The following is a 25,756-nucleotide window of genomic DNA, read 5'->3' as shown; positions in this document are numbered from 1 at the left end:
CCTCACTAGAATGTGTGCTGACCATATAAGGACCATGGCCCGTGTTGCGAGCATAGCTAGATACGGTTTTCAGAGGTGGCCAGCCAGTCCTCGACCAATCAGGGTAGAGTATGGCCATAGTTATGTTATGATGTTTAGTTATGATGGTCAAAATAAAGGTTTTGAGAACCACAGTCACTCTGAATTAAGAATGTCTGCTAAATGCCTAGATTGTAGACTATACTGAACTCATAAAAAGCCACAGTCTCGTAGTAAATCAGTATCATACATATCCTGAAGCTGGAGACGTATGTCTGCCAATATTCAGTGATTGGGTCTAATGATCAAAACGAGAACATAATGGTGTTAAAAATCTATAAAAAACTAAACATTTCCACGCTGTAAGGCCAGTAAGGAAAAGATGACCCCCGACCACTTTCATTATCACTGAATACACCTTTAAGACCACCTGAGGCCCGATTCTTAAACATATCTTCGAAATCATAACAGTTTTCTGAAAAAAAAAAACGTATGTTTCTATATCCGTGGTTGTCAAACTTCATTTGTCAAACCTTTTGATGTGAATTGTATCTCTGGGACCCCAATCTACACAATCTACACATCTACACAACCCCAATCACGTTAATTTAACTCTTGAGGGAGTTCACATGGAACCAAAGGGTCCATTTTGGTTCCATTTGTGTCATGGGAGACATGTCGAATTAGTGACAAAACTGACAAAAAGGGTTGAGGTTAGAGACGGGTCAAGTTTAGCCGTGAATTATTTAGGCTATAGGTTAGGCAGTGGTTGGCAGAAACCCCAAATTCATATGTACTGTTTTCGCCCACGGACCCCATTTGAAAAGATTTTGTGAAAGAGACCCCAATAAGAGAAGATTTGTGTTCAAAATTATGCTCGTAAGCTTGTAGATCAGCTATTTTTATAAATATACAAGGTTTAAAGTGATGAAACTGATTCCGAGAATATAATAAGCACTTAAATCCCATCATTCGTATTGTCGAACGGCTATTTCCAACAAAAGCTTTCCCCACAATAACAGAAAAGACGCTAGTACAGAGCCCTGAGGGAAACCATATGGTGTTTAACTCATTTTTCTTAGAACCACTGGGTTAGGGGTTAAGGCGATAATATTGAATGAATATACTGTAAGTCAACGCAGTGTCCTCCAAAGGTTGTTAAACCAACATGTGTGTGTACGTGTGTGTGTGCCTGCGCACACGGTTATGATGTTTACACGTTTTGCCTTCTTGCCGGAGGGCTAATGTTCATCATCCGTACCATCCCTGTGTCCGTGCGACTGCTCGGGTGTGAATGGCTTTTTTGCGGGGACATTAGTCCAGTCCATTGAGCAACGCATTAAAGTTGAACAACAGCCACTTCTCCTTGAGCTCGATTCCTGCTTCATCGCACGACGTATCCGCGACGTGTTGTGAGCTTGTAGGTCTGCTATTTTTGGCGAGCGACACTTTGTTATTATAGATCTTTCTGACATTCATGTTTAATTCACACAATACATCTCATCACTGCACTTACAGCTTACACTCACAGCTTCCGTCTGAAACTTTAACTTTAACCCATTCTAACCCTTGTTTTTTTTTTCACACCACAAATTAGCGCCCTACTTGATCATACTACGGCATCACAATAAAGTATCAAAACTATCTCACTGGATCTGCTAGTTTTGCTCATTTTGAATTTGAATCCTGAAAAGTAAGGGTTTTGGACATAAATGAGGTTTCCGCCCGCCAGAGATGATTCGTAGAATTGGCCTCAGGTCCAAATGGGTTCACATAATGATCTGCTCTGCAAAGAATAGTTTTCCAGAATAGTAATCAAATGTAAATAAGGATGTTTCTCTCATTAAAAAATATTCCAAATATTCCTAAATCTGCTGTGTGACTTCCTCCTGAAAGTCTTGGTCCCCGGACACAAAGGTTTTGAAATTATAGGCTCAACTCTTTCTCAGCCACAGGGAGCCACTTAATATTAAAACCGGATTAAACCGTACTTCTTCTGTACTTAAATTAGCCGGACCGGAATTTTCCGTACTAGGTCATTAAAAACGAAATAAGTGATAATGATCAAAAAAAAAAACAATAGAAAAAAAAAAAAGAAAACGATCGGCAGCCCATCTCCATCTCTTATTCGACTGATCTAAAAGGATCATTCTCTCAACCCTTTGAACCGGAAGTGCTTCTGGTACTGTAGCTTTTTCGACGTATTCTCCTCCACTCCCCTCTCCTCAGCTCACTTCACGGAGCTACAAAGCGTAACTTTCTTCTCTCTTCCTCACTGTGCAAAATTCTGTCAATTTACTCTCATTCATCTCACTAGTGCCCACGCTACAAACAGTGCAGGCGGCTGGCGGTATTGCACCTATGTTAACTGCACTCTGTGCACTGTTAACTGGGAAAAAACCTGGGTGTTATGAAAATTCGATATTTGCCGGCAATGTATGGTGGGAATACGTTTATCTATTTGGACATTTAGGTATGATATGTGGGACTGTCAGTCAAAAAATAATAATAATTAAAAAAAAACACTTTGGAAAAAAAGAGACCCCCATAGGGGTGTTTGACTATGGGGTCCCAGACTTTATCTATGGGGGCTAAGCCCCCATTGGCCCCCACATAATTCGAACCCTGGCACGGATCGTGCACGCGAAGCGCACAGGGAGGAAGATGCCTCCGGCAAAATCCCCACTCTATGCCAATGCAGATCGAGACAATTCGCTGGTGAGTAAACAACAGCCGATCGGGATGGGAAAAAAAGAACGTGGGATCGTGGGACCGCGCTGATGGTCTTATACAATGAATGCTGTCTCAGATCATAATACAATAATAGAAATTTCCGGCTAGTCCACCGACAGCCATTCTGGGCAGGCTGTGGAAGTGTTAACACAATTTCTTTTTATTTGGACTTGATATGACAGAGGAAGCGAGGGACGGATGTCGTAACTTTAGTGCACAGTCGTAAAAAAATTATCAGCTGACGTGATTTAACGGCAGTGGTGCTGTGGTGGTGAGTCTCTCCCTTGTGAAATAATGGAGGACAGGAGGAAATAACCTGACTTGATATGTATGCATCAATTCAGCTCCTGTGTCCTCTGCAGGGGTGTCGCACCAAATTCTGGGCCCTGGGTACAAGGATTCACTCACATTTTGTGCTTTAACTATTGAAAAATAGCAGATATACAAGCTTGCAGCACGGCACCGAGTGCCGCTCTGCGAGCTTGTAGATCTGCTATTTTTGAAAAATCGTGATAAGGCTTTGAATATTTCAGATCCTTCTGTTTCTATGTCAATGTTGCTCAAATGTGTCATGTCAAGGACCACCAAAATGATATGAATTTGGCCACGGACCCCCATCTCAAAATATTTAGTTCCAGGGACCCCCCAGAAGCAAAGTTTGAGTTACAATTGTTCGCTTAAAAAATACATATATTCAAAGATTTGCACACATTTTCAGGACAAGCTTGCAGTTGGTGTTTAAAATATAATTGTTATTAAAATGTAATTTTATACCAGCACTCTCTCTCACTCTCACTTAGTTTTTAAATCTTTATCTCTCATTCTCTTTCTCGCTCAACTCTTTCTCACATCGTGATCAGTCTCGCTGCGTTTCTCTCACTCTTTCTGTCTCTCTCTCATTCCCATTCTCTCCGTCTCTCTCTATTTCCATTCTTCCTAACATGAGAGTGAACCGTGGCCCAGAGGAGTGATAACGGTGAACGATTGCATACTTAATGTGTGTGAGAGAGAGAGACAACGCTTGCCAATGACATTTGGCGGGGTAGTTTTGCAGCGCCTCCCTTTGAAGAAGCTCTTTGAGAAACTGTACCGATGACAAAGATGAAATGTTAACAAATGACTTCCTCTTCCCATTCTCCTCTCCTCCCTCTCCCGTCCTCTCCTCCCCTCTCTACTAGGGGTGTAACGATACATTTTAATAGCGATACGATACGTATCACGATACATGGTTAACGATACGATACATGGACGATATTGGTTCATTCATGGCGATACGATTCGATTCAATGATTTAAAATCGATATAGTAACTATTTAGCAAAGAAATTAAATCTGTGTAAAACGTGTAAAAGATCTATTATTATGGGAGTAAACGCTGTGATTATCTAGCAAATACATGGACATTATATTTCAGAACATACAACACTTTGCAAATTAAAATCGATTTTTCGATTCAGATACTATATCGTTACACCCTTACTCTCTACCCATCCTCCTCCTCGTTCTCCCCACCTTCTCCTCCCCTCTCTCTCCCCCATCCTCTCCTCCTCTACCTCCCCCTTTCTCCTCCCCACCCCTCCTCTTATCCTCCTTTCCCGCGTCCTTTTCACCTCCCTCCCTGCCACCTCCTCATCCTCAGGGCAGGCACGTGCACACTAGACATCAAAAGGGGGCTTGAGCCCCTGCCCTTTTATCCGTCTCTAAAAAGTGCCCTCTCCAGACCATTGAATGCAGTTTTTTTTGTTATGGGGAAAGAAATGCAAATGCCCTCTTTCCATGCCATACCTGAAGGAAGAATTCAGAAGAGAGAATTGCCATCTGTCCAAACTCTCCTGAACTTGAATGCATACTGTATGTTGAAAGAATTGCCCTCTCTCTGTGTGTAGAAATCTGTTACGCCACATCTCTAGTATTAACTTGATTATGCTTAGTTCAGTGTGGTTTCACACGCTGAAAATAGCCGACCTCCAAGCTCACGACGCGTCGCAGTTGTGAGCTTGGAGGTCATCTATTTTCGATATTTCCACCAAAAGGCCCTTTTAGAGATGTCAGCCCCTGCCTCTCTACAGGGTTCCCACGGTCATGAAATTCCTGGAAATATTTTGAAATTAGAAAAATATTTTTTTGGAATTTATCAAGGGTCCTAGAAGGTCCTGGAAAAAATAGCTATGCGTTGTCTTTGGTTATTGATTGTGTAAATAACTCTGAAATGACAAATTAAACATGGGCCAAATTGTCAAATATTAGAGGCAGAAATTGTGAAAATAGCCGATCTACATGCTCACAACGCCTCGCAACGCGAGGCGTTGTGAGCATGTAGATCAGCTATTTTCACAATAGAACAGTGTTATACAAAATTCCTCAACTCATGGTGGGTTGTCCCCAGTTCAAACATGATTATTTCATGGGTCACGGCCTGAAAAGGTTGAGAACCACTGCCATACACTACCTGTCTTTGGGCATTGCGCATAGGACCTATGTTAGCGACCTGTTATTGAGCTGAATTATTGTTCTATAGTCCTGGAAATCGGTTTGAATATTCTGGAAAAAGTTTGGGGAAAGATTTGGAAATGAATTGGTAAAAATGTGTGCGAAACCCACACATTTGAGAATGTCTCTAACATTGTGCCCGGGTAGCTCAGTCGGTAGAGCTCTCGTCTTTGTACCGCAAGGTCATGGGTTCGATTCCGGGCACCGCCAGCGTATGAGTAGCACGGCTTGGCAAGTCGTGCGGCAAGTACTGGGAGCTGATGGTAGGTGTGGCGCTCCACCTCAGCAGTCCATCTCCCAGGGGTCTAGCGCATTGTAACGGGGACAGACTCCCGCGTGTTACCGGCTGATACCGACAATAAACCACTCCCGACCTACTTGTTCTAACATTCTCTTGCACGTCCCTGTTCCCCAGGGCATGATGTACCTGGAGGAGCGCAGGCTGGTGCACAGGGACCTGGCAGCCCGCAACGTGCTGGTCAAGTCCCCCAACCACATCAAGATCACAGACTTCGGCCTGGCACGCCTCCTGGACGCCGACGAGAAGGAGTACAACGCAGACGGGGGCAAGGTGGGTGTAAGTAGTGTAAGCACGCAGCAGTCAACCCAACTAATCCATTTAAAGGACAACTTTGTTTTTTTACAACAAGGGTTCATATTTTAGATTGTAATTAGAGAAAAGAAAAAGTTAGAGTTAAAATGTTTTCATTTTCTTCGTTCTATTGTTTTATCGCGTTTACCGTGCTAAAATGTGGGGCATGCGTACGCATGGGGGCATACGTACAAGTGGCGAAATGTGTCTTTTTAGACACAATAAGCCAGCAGTTTTTGCTGTTTACAGTATTGCTATTTACAGTAACACTTCTAGCCCCCAAAAGTCACATCCAACCATGAAAGATTGCGTTGTATCTTGGGAATGGGCTTACTCTGTGTAAAATGACATATTTAGCCACTGTACACATACCCCCACCCACTGAAATAAGAATCTCTAAAACAATAGAAAGAAGTAAATGAAAACATTTTAACACTCATCTTTTCTTTTCTCTAATTACAATCTAAAATATGAACCCTTGTTGTAAAAAACTAAAGTTGTCCTTTAAAGCAGGGGTCTTCAACGTTTTCAGTCCAAGGACCCCTTAGCTGAGAGAGAGAGATGAAGCAGGGACACCCACAACCTTCTCATAGATTCCATATAATTGCCGAAAATAGCAGATCTACAAGCTCACAAATTGTGAGCTTGTCGATCTGCTATTTTCGGCTACAGTTCTCTGAATAGGGACACTAGGGTTCAAGTTGTTAATATAAAAATGATTGGAAGATTTGGAGGACCCCCTGTAGTAACTCTGAGGACCTCTTAGGGGTCCCAGGCCCGTTGTTGAAGACCCCTGATTTAATGTATTATAAAAAGATGCATGTTTTCATGAAATATTCGATTAATACGCGACCCCTAGTTCCATGTCAGTTGTTATAGGTGTTTTCAAAATCTTTCACAAAAAATATTATTGAAAATGGTAGATTTACAAGCTTACACGCGTTGTGAGCTTGTAGATGTAGGTGTGACGCCTGCGTAGCGACCTGAACATTTAGACGTGAGGTCTACGTTGCGGCCTGAACATCTAGCATTATGCATACATGTATATGCATACATTTATATATAGCAAAGCTTCTATATTATTCGGTTTATTAGAAAAGGTAATCGATAGAATAATCGCTAAGAAATTAATAGATAGTTGCAGCTCAAAGTGTTGCGTTGTCAAAGTGTTGCGTAGTGGATGCTGAGAACTTTGTATGCAGAATCCTGTTTCAGCTACCCATCGATCCCCTGATTTCACCAATACAATGTGGTGAAAGCTGTGTGTGTCTCTGTGTGTGTGTGTGTGTGTGTGTGTGTGTGTGTGTGTGTGTGTGTGTGTGTGCGTGTGCGTGTGCACGTGTGTTCTGTCTCTGTACCCAGACGCTGTTGTTTAAGTATTCCAGCAGTTGTGCTGCAAATGATTGTCTCTTCCAGACCTATTTATTCATTGTCCTGAATCAGTTTTAATTAGTTTGGAAAAGTCTTACCAGGAAGAAATGGTTGGGCTTATATGCGGGGCAAGGAATCCAGGAGGAAAATTTGACTGTAAGACCTATTGTTCAGTTCAAGAGTTATAGGCCAAATCATGATCTGTTTTAGCGCCACCATGAGGCCAGAAACAATGTTCTTCCTTGGCCTACTGGGTGTATGCGTGCACTTTTTTATGTAACCTAGACATTGCACAATTATATTAATGATAATATTTGAAATAGTGGAAGCCATGGAATCAATTGATTTAAAAAATATCAAAAGACTTGCGTATCTGCAGTATACCGTAAATAATGTCTACCTTACTTATAATGACCATAAATCAGTGATGTTTTGAACTTGAGGCTGCTAAAGTGTCAGTTCGCCTCTGAAAGTCTGTAAACTTAAGTCGGATGGATGGACATGTTATTGGAATGTAGAGCAGGAAAAGATCCCATCACATGCATTATTCATCTCACACGCCGCCAGCCAGCCTCCGCTGACAATTTCATTATTAATACTTTTGTTTTAACTCATCTGGTGCCGATCCCGAACTAGTTCGGCTTTATTTCAATCCAATACAATCTTTTTTTTATTAATTCACTTACCCCGAGCTGCTTGTAGAGTCGTGGGTGGTCCTGGCTCGCTAGCCGCTAGCCAGCTAGCCATTCTACTCTGTCCGAGGATATATTCCATTAAAAATGGTTTAAAATACATTTTTGAGCTCCCCAATGTTCACCCGATGTTCGGCGCCGCTTCCGATGAGTACACGAGTGTGCCGATCCCGAAGTAGTTCGGCTTTATTTAATTAAATGAATAAAATGATAAGAGGCCTTCTGAAGCCTGGCTTGATTTTTGTAGCTACTAGCCGAAAGCTAACAACGTCCCGGCCGGCCGTAATTTGCGAACGCAATCGCCAATCTCCGCCTAATCCAATGAACGACAGCATCTTTAAAGGCTTATATCTCTTTTTTGTGTTTTAGGAAAGCGGCGCGAGGTTTATTTACGGCGAAATCGCCCAAAAATGATCTTTTAGATGACAAAATGGGAATAGCCATTCTGTTAGCATCTTCATCCGGGACATTTCCATGCCGTGCAGGAACGTGAGCACGTCAGGTCCTGGAAGCTGAAGTCTTGGAAGCTAAAGCGCTCGCCTATGAGAGATGCGCTGGCATTCTTTGGCCCCTAGAGGGCGCTGGCGCTCAAAGAGTTAATAAAAAAGATTTTCATCAACTCTGGTGAACTTATCAGGCCGTGGAATTTGATTTACATGTACTTCATCTCAGCAAATAGCGGCGCTGCCGTTTCCATCAGCTTGTTTTGTTTTGGGTGGGCGGGCGGTGTTGGGTTTTGGGGGGGAAGATGCGCGTCACCGTGGGGACTTGGTATGCAGATTGGCTGCTTCTATTGCTTTTATTAGATTGCCTCGTTCAGGTCTTGTTTATTTGACTGGATGTCAGAGCTGTAATGTGGGAAATGCGGTCACACTCGAGTTTACATCTGCACGTAACCCAGGATGTTAACCCATCTGTTATCTATTGAAATATATTGCGCGTAGCACTTAATTAGTTAGTGATTGTTTGTACACAGTGATATTGTGCAAACAGTTGATGTAGGTGTTGAGAGGGTGTACTCGGTAAGGACAATGCAAGCGTTATTCAAGTGTAATTGCCTGTGTATTACTCTTCAAATGCAGATAAACAATCACCGTATGTACAATATTTCTTACGTTGACTTGAGCCCGAACAATGCCAGATGCCGTTTACCACATTTCTTTAATCAATATGTCATCAAAAGCGGTGCAGAATCATTTATAATCTAATCTAATTTGAAAAATGTATTTGTAAAACGAAAGATTTGGAAATATATTCAAGCCATGCCCCAGTCTCGTTGCAATAATATGCTGTGAGCCAGTTAGATCTGATATTTTTGAAGATTTCTAAAATGACGTGCCTAAACTAGAGGCACGTTCGGTGAAAAGTACATGGTTATTGAAACACATGTCTGCACAACTGCTGATACCAATGCTGTCAAAAAGTCAAGTTATGTTTTTTTTTTTTTACCGATATATTGATCTGGCACTGACAGGCTGACTAAAACATTGTCGGGTGGAAACCTGCCTTTTTTGGAATTCTTTAAAAATGATTTAAAGTGGTGAAAATAGCCAATCTACAAGCACATTGCAAGGCATTGTAATGTATGCTTGTAGATCGGCTATTTTCTCTACTTTTGTGCGACACTTTTTTATGAAGTACATTAGGGCTTTATTTTACCCAAAAACATTTAAACTTAGAGATACGTCAGTGACGATAACGCCGTTGTTGGGTGGAAACCTTGTATCTCCAAAACCGTTCGTATTTATCATTTTAAAAACGATTTAAACTAGTGAAAACAGCCGATCTACAAGCACACAACGCCTCGCATCGCGAGGCGTTGTGTGCTTGTAGATCTGCTGTTTTCACTAGTCTTGTGCGACAGTCTTGTATGATGAAGCAGGACTTTACTTTATGAAAAAAAAAAAAAATGTGAAACTTGGAGATACGAGGTTTCTGCCTGACAGTGATGATAAGCTGCTTTGAATGTTGCACTTCTCTCCCCATGTGGGCTACCAGTCATCAGCATGATACATGACTGATGTTCTCTGGAGATATTGTTGCTGTAGAAACCTTGTATCTCCATATTCAAACTTCATAAACGAATGCCGCACTTCATCATACAAGAGTGTCACACAAAACCAGTGAAAATAGCAGATCTAACAAGCTCACAATTCGGCGACGCATTGTGAGATTGTGGACCTATTTTATATCTATATATTCTTTTATGAATAATAAAAAAAGGAATGGTTTTGGACACATACAATACAAGGTTTCTCCAAAACGGAAGCAATATATAAACACTCATGCGTTAAAAAAAAGCAGAGCAGGCCAGTGGGGACAAATAAACCCAGATGACAGTGGAGCGACCCCAGTGACATGTCACCAACCCAGGGCTTTCATTTCCCTTCTTCCCGTTCATTTCCCCAAAGAGAGAGACAGCTAGAGAGCTGGGGAGGGGGGGAGAGACTGTGAAACAGATGGGGTGAGAGACAGAGAGGGGGGAGAGAGGGAGATGGAGAAAGGGGGAGAGATAGATAGATAGTATAGATACCTTTATTATCCCAAGGGGGAAAATCAGTTGTCCAGAGGCAGCACAGCAGTATAAGGTTATTTACAAAGTTACAGAGAAGTATGAAAAAGATAAAAAGAAAAAACAAGAACAGAGTACAGAGTACAGTAAGTACAGTAAGAGCAAGGTACAACAGGAAAGGGAACGAATAATATATATACATAAAGTGTCCTAAAGCACGACTAGTGCCCAAATCAAATGACCATAACAATCAATGCTAGTCAGTGCAACAAGTATCTCTACATCATGTCAAACACAAGCAGAAATACTAACACAAACTAATAGTGCAGTGCCCAAAGGTCAGAGCGATAAAAACAACTAGCAAAAGAAAAAAAACAAGAAAGAGAGAGAGCGAGATGGAGAGAGAAAGAGAGGGGGGGAGAGAGAGAGAGAGAGAGAGAGAGAGGTTCCCTGCAGGAGCAGCTCCGACTGTGCTAAATGAGGTGTGCATGTTGTGCGTGTGTGTGAGCATACAGTACAGTACATGCATGTGCGTTGTGTTTCTGTTTATTCAATAAAACACACTGGCACTATCGCAGTACAGTATGTCAGGTAATTGGTTTGCTCTGTGGTCTCTACATACCGTAGGATGGTGAACATAATTTATATAAACTCCCTGCAGTGAGTGTGGAAGTGATTTGAAATGACCGCGCTATGCAAGACGCCATTGTCTTAGACCAGTGGTTCTCAACCTTTTCAGGCCGCGACCCCCAAAATAATCATATTTTAACTGGGGACCCCCCACCCTGACGACCACTAAGAGTTGAGGCATTACATTTTGTATAACATGGTTCTATTGTGAACATAGCAGATCTACATGCTCACAACGCCTCGCAACGCGAGGCGTTGTGAGCATGTAGATCTGCTATTTTCACAATTTCTGCCTCTAATATTTGACAATGTGACCAATGTTTAATTTGATATTTTTGAAGTATTAAACAAAGTCCTTAAATTGTCACATTAGAAATGTGCACATACTCTCTTGAGGGAGAAATCAATGTTGCACATTAAGTTAATTGTCTGGGGACCCCCCAAAATAATTTGGGGATCCCCCTGGGGGTCCCGACCCACAGGTTGAGAACCACTGTCCTAGACCAGCGATTCTCAACCTGTGCTCCTGCTTGAGGATATTGCAAGTGGGTCCCTGAATAATCAGCAAAACATTAATATTGTATTGATAATATAACATTTATGTAAAAAAGTAATGTTAATTAAAAATAAACCATGGTATGTTTTCTTTAAGTTTTCATTGTGATGATAAGTTCTTAAATTATATTGATCCAAGCCGGAACATAATCGATTGATACACCGTTAACATCCTCTGAAAATGCACACGACGAGATGGGTTTTCTTGCTTTTTTGAGAATTTGAAATTGGCCCTGATCGAGAAAACGGTTGAGAACCATTGTTCTAATCAGACATGCCACAGACGTTGGTATAATTTGCGACGACTCGTCGATACCAGATCCATGTGTAATGCCTTGCAGACGTTCACACCTCCTGTCAATGGCTGCGGAGTAAGATGTATGCTAATCGATAGCAGTACTTGGAAAATTATTGACTTTTAAAAAAAAAAAGGGCAGTACATGCTCCAAAGCCTTTTCAATTCTCCCGTGTACAGTCTCACAGGGAGGTTAAGTGAAAGGGCTATTTGTTAGAACAAAATACCACGGTGGGTAATCACTGTTTTAACATCTTTTCATCATTCTTTCCTATTTGTCCTTCTAGTTTAGTAAATCGCCGCTGTCGGGTGGAAACCTCGTATCTCCCAAGTTTCAAATGTGTACGTTCTTTCGCAAAGTAAAGCCCTGCTTCATCATACAAGGCCGTCGCACAAAAGTAGTGAAAACAGCCGATCTACAAGCACACAACGCCTCGCACCTAAATGTTTTTTTAATGATAAATCCAAAAGGAACGGTTTTGGACATACACGGTTTTCACCCGACAATGACGAAATGTTTAGTTCACTGCGAACGCTCTTTCTCTTTCTCTTTCCCTTCACCGCCCGCCCACTTTCCTTCACCTTCCTCTCTTTCTAAAAAAAAGTGTATTTAAAAACTATTTACAGAGCCAGACCTAGTCTTCTTTTTTTCCCGTATAAACAAATTGAGAAAGATAATTGTCTCTATTGACTTATTTAACGCAATAAATTAACGAATAACTCTCCCACGCGCTTTTCTTTTTCTTATTCTCCCGGCAAACATTCTCTCTCCCACAACCCCGCCTCCCCACCATCCCTTTCTCCCTCTCCACTCTCTTGTTCTCTTGTTTCATCTCTCTCTCCATCCCTTTCTTTCATCTCTCCATCCGTCCCATTGATTCCATCCCTCTGTTTCTCTCCCGCTATGTATTAACCCATTTAGGCCTAGAATTATTGAATGCTTTAACTATTGAAAAAATAGCAGATATACAAGCTCACAGCGCGGCACCGAGTGCCGCGCTGCGAGCTTGTATATCTGCTATTTTTGAAAAAGTCGTGAAAATGTGTGCAAATCTTTGACTATATGTGTTTTCAAAGCGAACGTCTGTAACTCAAATTTTGCTTCTGGGTGGTCCCTGGAACTAAATATTTTGAGATGGGGGTCCGTGGCCAAATAAATATCAGTTTGGGGGTCCTTGACATGAAAAGGTTTGAGAACCACTGACATAGTAGTCTCTCAAGAACAGACTAACTGCGCTCCAGTTAAGTGAAAAGGACCTTTTCTTTGACGATGGCTGGCCAGATTGCTGACATAGAAACATAGGGTTTTTCAAAAAACCTTAGAAGGATTCAAAAGACACTTATAGAATCGGGTCAAAATTCAAATATTCAAGATTTTTCAAAAATAGCAGATCTACAAGCTCGCAGCGCGGCACTCGGTGCCGCGCTGTGAGCTTGTATATTTGCTATTTTTCAATAGTTAAAGCATAAAATAATGAAACACAAATTGTGTACCCGTTCTGAATGGGTTAATATGACTTCTCTCGTTTGCTCCTCAAAGAACGGTTATTGAGCTCGCCCTCCAGTTATAAGTATCTGGGGCTTCCGGATCGACCATCAGATATCTTTTAAACTCCACATCTCAAAGCCTATAGTCTCTAAGCTCAAAGATGAAGTTAGCTTTTTTGTTTTGTGAATAGATCGTGCGTTTTCTTTTCTCATGGAGCCAGGGACTGCATGGTGTCATTGACCATCTTACCTCTTTCTTGACCACGGTGGTTAAGAACAGTGGCTCTCAACCTGTGGGTCAGGAGTGGACCCCCAGAGGGGTCCCCAAATTATTTTGCGGGGTCCCCAGATGTTCAGCTAAATGTTAACATTGTTTTCACACTCAACAGTAAACAGACCAACACACAGTATACTATAAGTGTATACAGGATACCTGCACATTTCTAAAGTGACAATATAAGGACTTTAAAGACCTCTGGTCAAACATTGGTAAAATTGTCAAATATTAGAGGCAGAAATTGTGAAAATAGCAGATCTACATGCTCACGCGAGGCGTTGTGAGCATGTAGATCTGCTATTTTCACAATGGAATAGATCGAGTCAAACTAAATGTAACGCCAAATCCTACAATTCCAAGTGCTTGTGCAGGCTGGGGGGTCCCCAATTAAAATATGATTATTTGGGGGGTCACGGCCTGAAAAGGTTGAGAACGACTGGTCAAGAAGACCACCGTAGTCCAAGGTGATAGCTCATCACCCCACCCTGGTGTAGTTTTCTAGCTATCACCTAGATATCACTTCACCTGTTTAGGTGATAGCTAGAAAACTACACCAGGGTGAGGTGATGAGCCTTGGACTATAGAGATGGGACGTTAGTGAATGAATCGAGTCTTTTGAACGGCTCTTTGAAATGAACGATGGGATCCAGTTCGCAGTAGGGAGCCGTTCATTTCTAATGAACAGTGATGGGAAAAGTACTAAATTTCTTTACTTAAAGGAGTGATGACACCGGCCGAAATGTAACATTATGGTACAGTAGGTCACGTGGTCTTTGTTGAAACGGTTTGGAAAGGGGGTGGAGCCGGCTGTTGCTGCCGACAGGCCCATCAACAGTAGCTGTATGGGCCTGTCGGCAGCAACACAGAGCCCCCAGTGATAGGCTGTTGATTGTACTGCATCATTTGATTGGATAATTTAACATGGGGGTACATGACATCATTAAAAAAAATTGCTAATTTGATAGCCATAATTAGCTGTTTTGGCCGTGTCACGCCCCCTTTAAAGGGCCGCTGTCAGCCCCGAAATTATAATAGTATGATACAGTTCAAGTGGTCTCTCTCCCGACGTGTCCATCCTGAAACAGTTTGAAACTGTCACAGTGTAATCTGCCCCTCGCCCCCCAACAACAGCTGACCAGTACAGTAAGTAGTCTAGTTACAGTCAATTAATTTGATTGGCTTATAATTGCGCATTCCCACAATGACATCATAAAAATATTAAATTGTTTTTAAAATGATTTCTTAAGGTGACAGTAACCCTTTAGGTGACAGTCCCCCTTTAAGTAAAACATATCAATAATACTAATCAATGTGGAAATACTCTGCCACAAGTAAAAGTTTGGAATGTTAATACTTGAGTAAAAGTACAAAAGTATTGGTATCAAAATGTACTTAAACTAAAGTACGAAGTACCAATAGTAGAAAGTATTCATTATGCAGAATGTCCTGTTTCACAGTTTTTTTCCAATGAATAAAATGTAGAAAAATCATTTGAAAATAGCCGATCTGTGAGCTTGTAGATCGTCTATTTTCAAATGGCAGGTATGTACCTTTGTATGTCAGAAATAAATGTATATAGGGTTGAAGTTATTTGTAATTATAATAAAAATCTACAAAGTAACTAACTCAAATGAGCCAGTCTTTTGAACGGCTCTTTGAAAGGAACGGATCCCAGAGATCCGGCTCACTTCAAAGAGCCATGAATCCCATCTCTATTGGACTATGATGGATCTTTCATGTCTGCAATCATTCGATCATGTGTATCATTTGTGCATTAAGATTTGTCAATGGTTGTAGACGTCTTACTCACCATTCTTTGTACTAAAAAGCAGATTGGCCTTGTATGCCCGTATCTATTGGTTGAGCATTATTTATTAAAGCTGTCCTCGGTTTGGTCCCTCTCTATTCCATATCTCAATGAAGTCTCACTGGTTAAATACAGTGTTGGAAAAATCTATATTGGGCTGAAGTGGTTTATGTATGTTTTGTAATAATACTACAATCCTACAAAGTAAAGTTTTCAATATTCTAGTGGAGTAAAAGTACAATATTTGTCTCTGAGATGTTGTGGAGTAGAAGTAAAAGTACTGAAAATTGGAAATACTCCTCTAAAGCAAAAGCACCTCAAAGTTGTTCTTAAGCACAGCACTTGAGTAAATGTACTTACAGTATAGTTACTTTACACCAGGAGTCTTCAACCTTTTCAGGCCAAGGATACTATATGCATAGATTCCATATGCATATAGTATCATCGTTTGACAGCACAATCATCAGTGACTTTTGGATTCATGTCAATTTGTGTTTTCAGATATTTACTGTAACCACTTGAGCAGTCACTACCTAATAAACTTGACCTTTCAATCTGTACTTATTCTGCTTTTCCTCCTCTACACCAAACCTCTTTGCCGAAAATAGGCGATGTACAAGCTCACAACGCCTTGCGCCTCGAGCTGTTGTGAGTTTGTATATCTGCTATTTTTGTCTAGAGTTCTCAGAATATGGACACTAGGGTTCAAGTTGTTAATATAAAAAGGATTGGAAGATTTGGAGGACCCCCTGTAGTAACTCTGAGGACCCCCTAGGGGTCCCGGACCCCCTGTTAAAGACCCCTGCTTTACACCACTGGTTAAATAAAGGCTAAATAAATACTAAAATAATACAATCCCTCCATCCTCTCTCTACTCTCTCTCTCTCTCTCTCTCTCTCTCTCTCCTTTCCCTCAGATGCCCATCAAGTGGATGGCTTTGGAGTGCATCCACTACAGGAAGTTCACCCACCAGAGTGACGTGTGGAGTTACGGTAGGCGTTTATGATAAACATGCCATTAGCGCTAATGCATATCTGGGTCGTACAAAGGGGGGGGGGGGGGGGGAGTGGGACTGAGTTACTAGGGCCCAAGGTGGACGGGCCTTCATTATTTTATATTTTAGCTATTGAAAAATAGCAGATATAGCAAGATCTGCTATTTTTGAAAAGTCATGAAAATGTGTGCAAATCTTTGAATATTATGTATTTTTTAAGTGAACATTTAAATTTTGCTTCTGGGGGTCCCTGAGATGGGGGTCCGTGGCCAAATACATATCATTTTGGGAGTCCTTTACATGAAAATGTTTGAGCACCACTGACATAGAAACATAGGTTTTTCAAAAAACCTCAGAAGGATTTAAGACTTTTTCAGGATTTTTCAAAAATAGCAGATCTACAAGCTCGCAGCTTGTATAACTGCTATTTTTCAATATTTAAAGCACAAAATAACGCGTAATAATGCGTCTAAATGGGTTAACCCCCTCCCCCTATGAAGAACATTCATGGGGGGCTCGCAGTGAATCCTTGTACCCAGGGCCCAGAATTTGGTGTGACACCCCTGTGTGCAAGCGTCATACAAAGGAACAATGCATCCATGCCTTCGTTTTGCATTAGAAACGGTTGGCGGGATACGAATGAGGGAAGCCACTTCACTTCCTGTTTTCAGCGTGTCCAATGCAGGTTCATCCCACGGGGGGGGGGGGGGGGGGGGGTCAGGGCTTTGGGGGGATTGGTGGGTGATGGGGTGAGAGGGGTAATCTTCTCTCAAGCTTTTGGGGTGTTTTTCTCTATGATGGTTGAGAAGCGCTCGGGTGGCGCAGGTAAAGTATACCTGCCCACCACCACGGAGGTTGTGGGTTCGAATCCGTCGTGGTGCTTCGTCGAGCGTCTACACACGAACACGAAACGATATACAAGCTCACACTGCAAGCTTGTAGATCTGCTATTTTTGAAAGTCTTTGAATATTTCAAATCCTTCCAAGTTTTTTTTAAAAACCTATGTTTCTATGTCAGTGGTGCTCAAACCTTTTCATGCGAAGGACCCCCAAAGTGATATGTATTTGGCCACAGACCCCCGTCTCAAAATATTTAGTTCCAGGGACCCCCCCCTCAGAAGCAATATTTTGTTACAAATGTTCGCTTAAAAATACACACACACACACACATTCAAGTTTGCACTCATTTTCACGACTTTTCAAAAATAGCAGATGTACAAGCTCGCTGTATTTTTCAATAGAAGTCCACCTTGGGGCCTAGTAACTCAGTCTCACTTCCCCCCTTGTGACGCCCCTGCTCGCTCCCTCTCTCCGGCTCACCTCCCGCCCTCTGGTTGGTTCCCCTCCCCAGGTGTGACCATCTGGGAGCTGATGACGTTCGGGGGCAAGCCTTACGACGGCATCCCCACGCGGGAGATCCCCGACATCCTAGAGAAAGGAGAGCGCCTGCCTCAGCCGCCCATCTGCACCATAGACGTCTACATGGTCATGGTCAAATGTGAGTAAAGCCGCACGCGCGAACAAGTACTCGCGTGTTTTACTTAAAGGCTTTTACTTTACTCCACCACTTTTCAACCTATGTTCATATAATTGGTCCTCACTCAAAAATAGCTTTTTCCTTTTTTTCTTTTTTCTTTTTCTCAGAGGAGGGCTGTGGGCAGGTCAGAAACCCATCGTCTTGTGACATCATCGATTGCCAATCCAGCTTATAGAAACTGCAGGCTTTCTATTCCTGAAAAGTTGCAATTTTAAAGTCGAAGCCATTGCTCTCGCGATAATAAAAATCTAAATATTTTTTTCTAAAATATTGATTAATTATTTTTTTTTGGAAAATGATGATGTCACAAGACGATGGATTCTGAACTTCCCACAGCTCTCCTAGGAGACTTGGACTGAGTAGATTTTTGTTTTAATATTTTATCATGAACATTAGTGAGGACCTATTATATGAAGACAGGTTGAAAAGTGGTGAACTACTTCTTTAAGTAAAAAAAAAAAAAACCATGAGGTTAAGTGGTTAACAATACAGAGAAGATTGCAATTCACTCTACATGGTTCTCATCGTGGTTCTCTTATATTCTCTGTATCATTCCAATTTTGGCCCAAAGTCAGTGCCCTGTTGCCAACAAAGGGCATTTTGGTATTGCATCTGAAACGGCTTGGAATTAGAGACAGAAATTTCAATATCGGAGTGGTTGTTTAGGCTAAAACCCGCATAAAACCGTATTATGGACCAATATTTATATAAAATATATATTTTGAAAGGGTTAGCATGGTGTGGCCCCTTTAAGTGGTTAAGAGGATGAATGAGAGATGTGAAGAAGTAGATCCAGAGACGGGGGGAGGGGAGGGGGGAAAAGGGGGCATCTGTGGACACATGCCGTGGGACAGCCAGCTGATATGAAAGTAGTGACAAAATGACAGATCATAGCCCAGGCTTTCCATCCCAGAGGGTCGCGAGGCCCCATTTTGGGCTCCCTGAATATAGAGATGCGGGTTCTGTTAAAAAAAGAAAAGAAAAAAGGCTCCTAATTAAACTTGAATGACTGTAATAATATAATGATAGTCAGTTTCAAATGATTTTCTCTCTCTCTCTCTCTCTCTCGGGCTGGCACATCAGAAGCCACTACGGAATGCCCCGCGGCCTCATTAGCTCATGAAAACATGTCACCGACCACCTGGATTTCTTGTCCCTTCGAGGAACGCTCAACGTTGTGTACATTTTACTTTGTGTTGACAAAACAATTTACAATTACATTTTAGGCACTTAGCAGACGCTCTTAATCCAGTGTGATTTACAATAAGTAGTATAGTGAATAGCCTAGTAATCTAGGATGAACCAAGAACTACACTTGTCCAATCCTCATTGAACTCAATCTCCCATTTAATGGGCTTCCTCTATAAATGGTGACATCACCAAGAATGCTGCTTCCTGATTGGCCTATGAGTTCACCCAGAACAAAATGATGACGTCACTCTGTCTTTTTCAAGGGTTTCCCCATTGGATGACGTCACCGAATGCTGCATCCTGATTGGCTATGAGTTTACCCAGAATGGGCTAGAACTATAATGTGTTGCCTACAGCAACCACACTAATTGCTGAATGAAAAAATAAACTGGCTCTGATAGCGGTGTGGCATCTGTACATGGAACTCTTCCATCATGATCTCTTCCATCATGGTGGAGATGTATATTGAGGATGGAGTGTGACAAGAGTTTCAGTCAGTTAGGTAACCTGAAGATTCACCAACATATCCACACAGGAGAAAAACCTTTTCACTGTAAAGAGTGTGGCAAGAGTTTCAGTCGGTTAGATAACCTGAAGATTCACCAACATATCCACACACAGGAGAAAAACCGTTCTATTGTAAAGAGTGTGGCAAGGGTTTCAGTCAGTTTGGTCACCTGAAGAGACACCTGTTAATCCTCACTGGAGAAACACCTTTTCACTGTAAAGAGTGTGACAAGAGTTTCAGTCAGTTGAATAGTATAGTGTGATGCATCGCAACACATTGTAAAATCGAATCGAATCGTTAACTGGTGAATCGTAATCGAATTGAATCGTTGAGGGTAGTGCCATTGCACACCACTAGTGAGATAGGGTCTGTACCTTCGAATGTTATGGAGCGTAAACCTAGAGGATCGAGTGACCGATGCCTTGAATGAGAGCTGACTGTCCAGGACCACACCAAGGTTCTTGGCTGTTGGAACCGACGTCACCTGGGCGTTGTCTATGGAATTAGTTTGATCCTGCTTGGGGCAGGACTTAGCTGGGAAGAAGAGAAGCTCGGTCTTGTCTGTAGTGTGGTATGGAGTCAAGAAGCATGTACAGTATGCATTTTACTGTACTGTATATTAACGAACCAACTGTAGTGTGATATGGAGTTAAGTACCATTGTATGCATTTTACTGACTAGTACTACAGATGACAGTAGCCATGTATTGAGTACTGTAGCCAATTATCTGTATTATTTTATTTTTTATTTTTTGAGTAGCCAATTATTTTAGTAGTGTGGTATAGAGTCAACTCAAGTACCACGTATGCATTTTCCCGGAATAATGATGAAACTGACAGAAGCCATTTATTTGTTTTATTACAGCACAGTAGCCAATTATTTGTACACCTTTTTCCTCCCCAGTTTAGTCCTTATGGCCATTAATGCCTCCCTGCTGTTGTCCCCTATACTGACTCACCTGTCAGTCCTCCTCCCGTTCAGCGCTCCCCGCTGGCATGCAGGAGTCACCCTGGCCCCTATACCAGGGGTTCCCAACATTTTTTTGGCTCGGGGCACCCATATGAATATTCATCCGAGGCACCCCTACATTATTATATTCCTAATTTTCACTCCCAGCACCTTATATTTATAGCATATTTTACTAGCTGGTCAGGCATCACTGAGTGAGTATGTGGCACTTGTGGGAGGGACCTGCTACCAATAACGAGCTGGCAGGAGAAAAAAAAACTACATTAATCCTAATTACATGTTGACTGCGAGCTGTTGTTTGTGATTTGATTCGCGGTCGCAGCGCGTGCCCCGGCGCCTCGCCTCAATATTGATGGAGATGGAGTGTATTTTGATTGCCAGAGTAATTGCACCTCGTTTAGGTAATGTGGCCCGCATGGGGTGTCAGAAGAGGAAATGAGATGAATGTAGAGAGAGGGATGAGCAAGTGAAAGGATAATGGCTGCCGTGAGGACTTTGAAGGGTATTTCTAAATGTATGTAACAGTGTTGATTTCGTCGACTAAAACTATGACGAATTTTCTTTTCCGATTGCGTTTTTTTTTCACTGATGAAAACTAAATAAAAACGAAATAAAAACAAAGCTGTGATGACTAAAACTAAGACTAAATATATTGACAATTTCGTCAACAAAATAAATACTAGACTGAAACGTTAGGGATCGAGGGGCTAGTGGAGAAGAGTCATTATGTTTGGTTGCTCTCAGGTGTTGTGTGCTGAAAATAGCGTAGATCTGCTATTTTCAGCACACAATCAAGTGAAAAAACATCATTACGTAAAAGTAATTACGATGCCTGCCAAAATACATTTCAGTTGACTAAATCAACTGTAGATTTAGTCGCCTAAAATCTTAGGATATTTAGTCGACTAAAACTAGACTAAAACTAATACTTTTCAGGTGACTAGATTATGACTAAAACTAAATTAAATTTTATTCAAAAGACTATGACTAAAACTAAATCAAAAACAACACTAGTATGGGATCTACGAAAGAAAAAATAAAACAAACAAGACTAAGAGCTCAAAAGTCTCATGCTGTTCCGGACACCAAATGGGGGAATTTCGTCTGAAACGTTAAAATGTGGAGGCGTCTGCCTGACAGCAACGATATACATCTTTTCCAATACTTAACTGTCCTACTGCCAGATGTTATTATTTATTTATTGGGGCTGGTGACAGCAAAAAGCAGCTTACCTTTACGATGTTATAGAAAATTATCTATTGGTTCTTTCTAAACTAATTCATTTTACAATGGACGGGTCAAATGTGTACTTTGGCCATACTGGCAGCAGAGGGCAGCCTTATGCAAGAATTAATGTGAATTGGGCCGCTCCGGTTGCCATACATTCAGAGCATAGAAATGCATTTTCTAGAACAGATCCACAGAAAACGGCCAGGAAGTGATTTGGGACTCCATTATTGCTAACGTGCGTTGGATTTTTGAGAGCAGCATTACGGGAGATGTTTTTACTGTACACGGCGGCGCGACCCCACATCAGCTTACAGTCACCGGACGAGGTAAAAAGAACCAACCGTATTGGCAACGCGCCGCCGTCAAAATTGGGGCGAACGGTTAAAAGAGTTAAGAAAACGGTTTCATAGAGGTTGTAGATTGTTTACCCTCCCACGGCTAAAAATGAACTCATCATCTCAGAGATATCTATCTACTGTATATAAAAAATGAACATCCGCCACATTGCCGGTGTCCGCGGTTAGCTCTACCCGATCAATCCTTGACACGGCTGTGAGGAATGCAGTCCACTGAACAAACAGGTGTGGACAGCCAATATCTTAGCACTCAGTCAACACGCGGATGTAATTGGCTGTCATCTGCACCACTGCACGCAAGACAGTAATTGGGAATCTGACATGGTTGCTGTTTAATTCCCATTTAACCCATTTAGAACGGGTACACAATTTGTGTATCATTATTTTATGCTTTAACTATTGAAAAATAGCAGATATACAAGCTCACAGCGCGGCACCGAGTGCCGCGCTGCGAGCTTGTAGATCTGCAATTTTTTTTTAAATCGTGAAAATTAGAATTTTGACCCGATTCTTTACGTGTCTTTTGAATCCTTCTAAGATTTTTTGAAAAACCTACACGTTTCTGTGTCAGCAATCTGGCCAGCCATCGTCAAAGAAAAGGTCCTTTTCACTTAACTGGAGCTCAGTTAGTCTGTTCTTGAGAGACTACTGTGTCAGTGGTTCTCAAACCTTTTCATGTGAAGGACCCCCAAAATGATATGGATTTGGCAACGGACCCCCATCTCAAAATATTTAGTTCCAGGGACCACCCAGAAGCAAAATTTTAGTCAATAATTCTAGGCCTAAATGGGTTTTAACATGCTACAGATGTTTACACTGACTTCCATGAGTCACCCCGTTTGTGTTTCCATGCACGCGCGCACGCACATACACTGCATACAGAACACATACACATTACTCTACAGTAATAGCTTGAAAAGACATATTGTACTGGTATTCACTCAGTGGTCTAAAGTAACTACAGTAAGTACATTCACAGGTACTGTGCTTAAGTTTTTCCCGTTTTCAATACTTTTACTTCCACTCCACTACATCTCTAAAGTACCGTATTTTAAGGCCCCTCCACCTTGGGCCCTAGTAACCTCAGTCCCCCCCCCCCCCCTTGTGACACCCCTGCCAAAGAGCACATTTGCTCTCTAATTGATTTGTTTGCTCTCCTGGATTAAGTAAACACAGCTGCACCACTTTTGACTCAAAAAGCGCAAACATTGCGAGCTCGCGCGTCCTTCGCCTTTTCCCCCGAACAAAATTAGGATTTAAGTGTACTCGTCAAAGTTGGATACGTTCTGTCAATAAACAGGCGGCTGGCACGGTGATGAAACGCTGAAGTGAAGAAAACAAGGAATTGGGTCAGGTCCATTATGTGCCCATTAATGTTCATTGTGGATGATGGGTTTTCAGAGCAAAGCCTTCTTGGCTGCAATGCTCGTCGAAGCGCAACAGAGAACTTTAGCCGTATCTGTAAAGGGAAATATTTTAGGGTGGGGGGGAAAAAGTGCTGTTATTGTGCTCAGACCTTATTTAAAAACCCAAATGAATCGTTTGGGAGTTGGCAGATAAGAGAGACACTAGAGATGTGTCCCTGTTTGTGCCACTTTGTCGCTATTGTGCGGCGTTCAACAATGACTTGGCTGCGCTGCGGTATTAAAGGAGGCTTCCCGACCAAAACACACATAGGTTTAAATCTGCCTTTTTATCAGATCCCTTCACACAATGCTGCAGTTGTTTTTTTTTATATACATGCCCCTGTTCTGCATTCTCCCCACCTCTCCACAGCTAAAACGGGGGTATTTGAAGAGGTAGCTACTCGCTAATGCGGCTATTTCTATCGCTCCAAACGTCACTTTTTTTTAATGGATCGTGTATTTACCGTCTCATGAGACTCACAGATGCACTGTTTGTCCCTCCCTAGCAGCCCTTCATGCAGAAATGAAGGAGAGGACTAGGCGAGGTCCTCTCTATGTTCCCCAGGTTCTATGTTCCCCTCTCTATGTTACCCACCTCACAGCATTCGTTTTAGTGAGGTTAGGGTTAGGGTTATGATTAAGGTTGGGATTAGGGGTAGGTTAGGTGGTAAGAAAGTGGGGAACATAGAACCTGGGGAACATAGAACCTGAGGAACATAGAACCTGGGGCACATAGGTACGGTCCCGACTAGGCTACTCGTCAAACACACACATTTTAGCTGTGGAGGGGTGGGGAGAATGCAGAACAGGGGCATGTATACTGTATAAAACAACTACTGCAGCATGTATGAAGGGATCTGATAAAGGGCAGATTTAGCCCTATATGTGTTTTGGTCTGGATGCCTCCTTATACAGTGATTACCGTGAGGTTGGTTCTGATTTGATAGCGTTGTCCTTCCCTCCTTATCTCCATCTCCCCCTCTCTCTGTCTGTCTCTCTCTCTCTCGGGCTCCGCCTCCCTCCCATGCTCCTCCCTCCGCAGGCTGGATGATTGACGCGGACAGCAGGCCCAAGTTCAAGGAGCTGGCGGCGGAGTTCTGCCGGATGGCCCGCGACCCGCAGCGCTACCTGGTCATCCAGGTCAGTGTGTCACGTTGTCACCCGCATTCTGAGAAACCCGTGGTCCGCCTCGCCGTCAGGACAGCAGGCTAGGATATGGCCTGCGCCCCAATAGCCGTTAATCACTAATGCAAATGATCATATTTGAACTGGGAGAACCGCCCCTACCCTGATGAGCACTTGGAATGTGGGAGTTGATAGCCTGACACTCAGCCTGAATTGACATTTCGTTTCACTCCATTATTTAGTCTGAAAGTGCTTCCCTCCAGAGCTGTTTCTGCGATGGGCGTCTTCTGTGATTAGTTCACCGTCTGACCAACACAACAGTAGCAAAGCAGATGACGTAGTGTTGTTATGTGTGGCTGGCTAGTGGCTAGCCTGTTGCTTGCTAGTGTTACTTGCTAACCAAAGAAACAGCAGGATAGGAGCACAACGAATTAGTAATCAAACACAACATAACATGTCTGCTACTGATGTCTCATAGCGAGATCGATACGATCACATTTTACCGCATTTTACCGCGATGCGATGTGTGCGGTCCGGTCCGGCGGCGGCGAATCGCACATGAGTTCTGGGAAAACCCCACCCACGCTGATCACAAGACGCTGATTCACAACGCTGATTCGCCGTACGGATTTCCAAACGAGGAAAACCTCTTCAGTGAGAGCAACACCAGACTCCCTGAATCACAACATTTTAAAGGGGTGTGGCTAGCGATTCAGGCTAGGGAGTTAAGGCATTCCATTTTTTTTCTCTCAGTTCCTCAATACTGCGAAAATGACAGATCTATGCAAGGCATAGACAGGCATTGTCTATTTTCAAAGCTTATATTATTTTACAATTTGGTATTGTTTGGTTATGTTTGACCAGTATTTAGAGTATAGTTTCTTTTTTCTTTCTCCCTTTAATTATTTTTAGGTATTTCTTAAATTGTCACTTCATTGTCATCTTGTAATTTCTTTGCATGTGTGTGCGTGTGTTTGTCTG

At 42.2% G+C, this 25,756-nt stretch overlaps 1 protein-coding gene across 1 annotated transcript in view; it reads left to right on the top strand.

Moving 5' to 3' along the window:
* Positions 1-25,756, top strand: part of LOC308280042 (receptor tyrosine-protein kinase erbB-4-like) — a 789,750-nt gene that overhangs the window by 558,168 nt on the left and 205,826 nt on the right. The window contains 4 exon segments of the mRNA XM_080720298.1: positions 5,656-5,811; positions 16,376-16,451; positions 17,805-17,951; positions 24,693-24,790. Of these exon segments, the coding sequence (XP_080576424.1) occupies positions 5,656-5,811; positions 16,376-16,451; positions 17,805-17,951; positions 24,693-24,790 (477 nt within the window).

The sequence above is a fragment of the Nannobrachium achirus genome (assembly GCF_963921795.1).
Source record: "Nannobrachium achirus genome assembly, chromosome: 24".
Taxonomy (NCBI): Eukaryota; Metazoa; Chordata; class Actinopteri; order Myctophiformes; family Myctophidae; genus Nannobrachium; species Nannobrachium achirus.
Note: the sequence above shows the minus strand (reverse complement) of the source record. Positions and strands in the feature narration are given on the sequence as shown.